The 5,632-nt window shown below is 41.8% G+C and overlaps 1 protein-coding gene across 6 annotated transcripts in view; it reads right to left on the reverse strand.

The window, feature by feature from the left end:
* The window catches only part of dnajc6 (DnaJ (Hsp40) homolog, subfamily C, member 6), a 140,367-nt gene that overhangs the window by 38,901 nt on the left and 95,834 nt on the right, over positions 1-5,632 (reverse strand). For 5 of the 6 annotated variants that reach the window (XM_043699437.1, XM_043699441.1, XM_043699439.1 and 2 more), the window contains 2 exons: positions 3,994-4,125; positions 2,232-2,366 (listed from right to left, as the gene is read on the reverse strand). In XM_043699437.1, the coding sequence (XP_043555372.1) occupies positions 2,232-2,366; positions 3,994-4,125 (267 nt within the window). The remainder of the gene's footprint in view (positions 1-2,231; positions 2,367-3,993; positions 4,126-5,632) is intronic. The other variant, XM_043699440.1, reaches the window with a different exon arrangement.

Genomic DNA, 5,632 nt, shown 5'->3' on the forward strand with positions numbered 1-5,632 from the left:
CAGATGAGCAGAGAGATCTCGGTGTCCATGTACACAGATCCCTGAAAGTTGCCACCCAGATTGACAGGGTTGTTAAGAAGGCATACAGTGTTTTGGCCTTTATTAATAGAGGGATTGGGTTCCGAAACCAGGAGGTTATGCTGCAGCTGTACAAAGCTCTGGTATGGCCACACTTGGAGTATTGTGTATAGGTCTGGTCACCGTATTATAAGAAGGATGTGGAAGCTTTGGAAAGGGTGCAGAAGAGATTTACAAAGATGTTACCTGGTATGGAGGGAACGTCTTATGAGGAAAGGCTGAGGGACTTGAGGCTGTTTTCGTTAGAGAGAAGAAGGTTGAGAGGTGACTTAATAGAGACATACAAGATAATCAGAGGGTTAGATAGGGTGGACAGGGAGAGCCTTTTTCCAAGTATGGTGACAGCGAGCACGAGGGGGCATAGCTTTAAATTGAGGGGTGATAGATATAGGACAGATGTCAGAGGTAGTTTCTTTACTCAGTAGTAAGGAGAAAGTGAGGACTGCAGATGCTGGAGATCAGAGCTGAAAATGTGTTGCTGGAAAAGCGCAGCAGGTCAGGATTCCTGAAGAAGGGCTTATGCCCAAAACGTCGATTCTCCTGTTCCTTGGATGCTGCCTGACTTGCTGCGCTTTTCCAGCAACACATTTTCAGCTCAGAGTAGTAAGGGTATGGATTGCTTTGCCTGCAATGGCAGTAGATTTGCCAACTTTAAGTACTTTTAAGTCGTCATTGGACAAGCATATGGATGTACATGGAATAGTGTAGGTTAGATGGGCTTCAGTTTGGTACGAAAGGTCGGCGCAACATCGGGGGCCGAAGGGCCTGTACTGCGCTGTAATGTTCTATGTTAAAGGGTGTTGTATTGATCCAAAACGCTGTAGCTTTATCAATATTATTACAATGGTTTCTTCTTCTCAATGACTTGATTGAGTGTTTTGAGGAGGCAAAGATGATGATTGATGATGGAAAATTGGTTGATCTTGTCAACATGGAGTTCAGTAAAGCATTTGGTAAGGTCGATCATGGCACACTGGTATAAAAGGTGAAAACAGATGGTATCAGGGGTGAGCTGGCAAGACAGACACAGAACTGGCTTAGTCACAGGAGATGGAGGGTAGCAGTGGTAGGATGCTTTTCAGAATGGAGGGCTCTAATTAGTGGTCTTCCACAGGGATCAGTGCAGGGAACTCTGCTGTTCATGGTCTACATAAATGATTTGGAGGAAAACGTAGCTGGACGAATTAGTAAGTTTGCAGATGAATCAAAGATTGGTAGAGTTGTGGATAGTGAGGAGGATTGTCAGAGGATACAGCAGAATATAGACCAGTTCGAGACATGGGCAGAAAAATGGCAGATAGAGTTTAATCCAGACAAATGTGAAGTTATGTATTTTGGAAGGTCAAGCACAGGTGGAAATTATATATTGAATGCCAGAACCCTTAGGAACATTGATATTCAGGGATCTGGGTGTGTAGGTCCAGAGACTACTAAAGATAACAGTGCAGGTAGATAAAGTAGTAAAAAAAAAAAAAGGCTTATGGTATGCTTGGCTTCTTTGGAAGGGGGCATTGAGTACAAGGATAAACAAGTTATGCTGCAGCTTTGTAGAACCTTAGTTAGGCCACACTTGGAAAATTGTGTACGGTTCTGGGCATCATACTACCAGAAGGATGTGGATGCTTTGGAGGGGGCACAGAAAAGATTTACCAGGATGCTGCCTGTCTGGGTGATTTTAGCTTTCAAGAAAGGTTGGCTAGAATCGGTTTGCTTTCACTGAAATGCAAGCAGTTGAGGGGCGACCTAACAGAAGGTTATAAAAGATTATGAATGGCATAGATAGAGCGGAAAGTATGAGGTTTTTTTCTCAGGGTAGAGGGGTTAATTACTCAGGGGGTGGGGGTGGGGGGGGGGGGGCGGGGGCATGGGGGTTTAAAAAGACACATGCAGGGTAAGATCTTCACACAAAAGGGCCTGGAGCATACTGCCAGAAGTGGTGGTGGAAGCAGCATTCAAGAAGCACCTAGACAAATACATGAATAGGAAAGGAATAGAGGGATACAGATCCTGTACGTGAAGACAGTTTTAGTATGGAAGAGCAAAATGTGACAGCGCAGACTTGGAGGGGCCAAATAGGCTGTTCCCTATGCTGCATAGGTTTTTGTTCTTTCTCCATTCAGCTCAAAAAAGGGAGCAAATTTAACAGAACTAACCTGCTAAATTGGCACCAAGAGCACTTAAGTCAGCAAATGGATCCAGTGTCTGTGGCTTCCGCTGATGAGTTGGAGTACAATGTAATGAGCTGGTAGGACTGGTATTTGCTGATCTGCTGGCACCCCCAACTCCACCTGTTGGGAAAATGATATAGAAACATGAACCCATTTATAGGTCTGCTTGTTGAAAATGTGACATACCATCTACCCCAATCCATTATGACTCTCACTATGCAGCAGAAATTTCTTTCAGAGACAGCAAGACATCGACTTGCCCCAGGTTTATATCAAAAATCAATGAGAGAAAAACCAAGGAGGTAAATTTGAACAGCAACTTTCATCAGACAGTATTTTATGATCTTAGTTTTTGAAGAAAGGTTCTCGCTCCTGATATTCCATTAGAGTCTGCATGGGAATTTAACAGAACCAGTCACAACATATTCATCAACCAGCATAACATCCTCAATTCAGTTGCTGCTCTGCAATGAGGACACAAGTCTTTTCATGTGCTTAAATGAATGCAGTGGAGTACTTAAATATCCACCCAATATTAAAATGGTATTCGCCCAGATCGGAGTTATGATCCTAATTTTGCACAATCTGAAATTTACTTTGTAAAAATTACCCACTGATACATGTTTCTATTTCTCAGGTCAACAGTTAGACAGTGTGACTGTCAATATCACAGGTTTTCAATAATGGCCATCATGGTGTCATTAGTAGCTGCTTGAAGGCAACCCTCAAAGCTAATTGACATGAAACTCTTGCAACCACAGTGAAGAGACTTGCAGGTTATCATAGTCATACCCTCATACTAGAAGGATCCATTGAAAAATCCAAAACCTTACAAAATAAGAGCAGGAGCAGACTCACATGGGCCATCAGTCCCACTCCACTTCAATATAAGCATGGCTAACCTCTGGCTTCAACCCCAGCTTCCTATCAGAACCCCCACAAATCCTGGATTTCCCGAGAGCGCAAAAGTATGAATCTTGCAGCCCTTCCTGTGTTCAATAATGAGGATTCATAATCCTCTGTGATAGAGAACTCCCTCCCCTTCCACTCTTAATTCTCCCAACAGAACTGCATTTTACAAATTCTAAATAAGAATCTGGTGAGTGATTATAAAGCTGTTATGTAAAACCCAAACTGGTGAACCAGAATCTCCTCCAGAAACAGGATCTGCAGTCTTTACTCAGATGTCCTCAGATGTAACTCAACTGCATTCAATTGCAGAGCATCATGATTATGTAAAACATTAGTGGTTCAATGAGTCATCACACCATCACCTTCTCAGGGTAACCCTGGATAAATAATGAATGCCACCACCATTAGCTCTATTCACATCCCAATAATAAATTGCTAATACATCCCACCTCTTCTGCTCTTTCAACCTCAGTGGTATCTTGCATTTACGTTTTTGGTATTTTAGAAATAAAAAACAAACTTCTAGGGTCGATTTGCAATGACTGTGTCCCAGAAAGAAATGAACACGAGAAAGGATCAGCTTTGAACAATTTTAAGAGAAGGTCTGATAAAAAAAATGAAAACGTTTCCGTGCCAACTGTCACACTAAATCTTGAATCTCATTTTGACAGTTTGATAATAAAGAGCGGATAAGGAATTGATAATGATGTCAAAAACAAATCTAATTTGCTCTTCAGTGCTTTTCAAACATTACCTGTTTGTTCTATGTGAGTTAACTGCCAAGAACAAAGTCAATTAGACTAGTAAACACAAACAAGATTATTTCTATTTTTACCCGAAGCAGCGGATTTGTTTGCCCAAGCTGTTGAACCTCCAGGTAGGTTTGAGGATCCCAAGCCCCATCCTCCCATTAGATCTGGTTGAACAGACACAGTTGGAGTACATGGCGGACCAGGGGAAACTCTACCTAAGTAAAGCAAAAGTTAACATTTTACAGTGCATCATAATGATTTTGCTGGAGGTTCAAAGACTAAAGTACTAATGCAACATAATCTCATTAGGAGTCACTTAAACTTCTCTAAGAAAATTTAGAATTGTATGTACTACTAGGATCAGGCCCGAAAGAGTACATATTTTTCAAATGTTTCAATTTACTCAGGTTACTGCAAAGATGAGGGCAAGTGCAAGGCATACTTCATCCTCTCGATTAGTTTTTCACTGAAAGTTGTGAAGCAAGAAAATGATGCTTCCAAATGTGTCTGTGTCTTGTCAGAAGTTAAATATATGTTGTCTTAAAAAGAGATGAAAACTTAAAAACTGAGTGGTACAAAAGGGGGATTGAAATGAAAGAAACATGATATAATACAGCAAATACTAGAAAATGCAGAGTGCGTTGGTCACTACCTGAAACAAAAAACAAAATGAACAGTTGTAATGGGGTCTATATCTGGATAGAAAGTTTCCCCAAAAGAAATTCAAATTGTTACTTTCTGTGCAAGTAAAATCACTGTTCACCTCTATCGGCAAAACCATAGCCAGAGAAACAACAGCCAACCTGCTGAACATACAGAACAGACAACAAGACGGGGAACCTATCAACAAAGACAGCATACTCAAACTACTGGACCTGTGCCTCACAACACACTTCACATTCAACAACCAAATATATGAATAAATCAACGGCACACCCATGGGCTCACCCGTCTCTGGACTCATAGCAGAAGCGGTAATGAAAAGGTTAGAACAAAGTCTTACCGCAAATTCAACCCAAACTCTGCGTCTGATATGTAGATGATACCTTTGTAATCATTAAAAACACAGAAATAGAGAACACACACCGGATCAGCAACGCCACACTCACAGGAATCCGATTCACGAGAGAGGAAGAAAAGGACAACCAACTCCCATTACCAGATGTGATGGTACAGAGAACACCGAACGGAGCATTCACCACAAAGGTATACAGGAAAGCCACACACACAGACCAAGTCCTAAACTACGAAAGCAACCATCTCAACATACAAAAAAAGTTGCATCAAGACACTGTTCAAAAGGGCCACAACACACTGCAGTACACTAGAACTGCAAAAAGAGGAAGAAATTGCAGAACCGGTGGCAATGATCTTTTCGTCTTCACCGTCAACGGGGGTGGTACCAGGGGACTGGAGAGTGGCGAATGTTGTGCCCCTGTTCAAAAAAGGGAATCGGGATAACCCCGGGAATTACAGGACAGTTAGTCTTACTTCGGTGGTAGGCAAAGTAATGGAAAGGGTACTGAGGAATAAGATTTATGAGTATCTGGAAAGATACTGCTTGATTAGGGACAGCCAGCACGGAATTGTGAAGGGTAGGTCTTGCCTTACAAGTCTTATTGTATTCTTTGAGGAGGTGACCCAGCATGTGGATGAGGGTAGAGCAGTGGATGTAGTATACATGGATTTTAGTAAGGCATTTGATAAGGTTCCCCATGGTAG

The sequence above is a fragment of the Chiloscyllium plagiosum genome, chromosome 11 (genome assembly GCF_004010195.1).
Source record: "Chiloscyllium plagiosum isolate BGI_BamShark_2017 chromosome 11, ASM401019v2, whole genome shotgun sequence".
NCBI lineage: Eukaryota > Metazoa > Chordata > Chondrichthyes > Orectolobiformes > Hemiscylliidae > Chiloscyllium > Chiloscyllium plagiosum.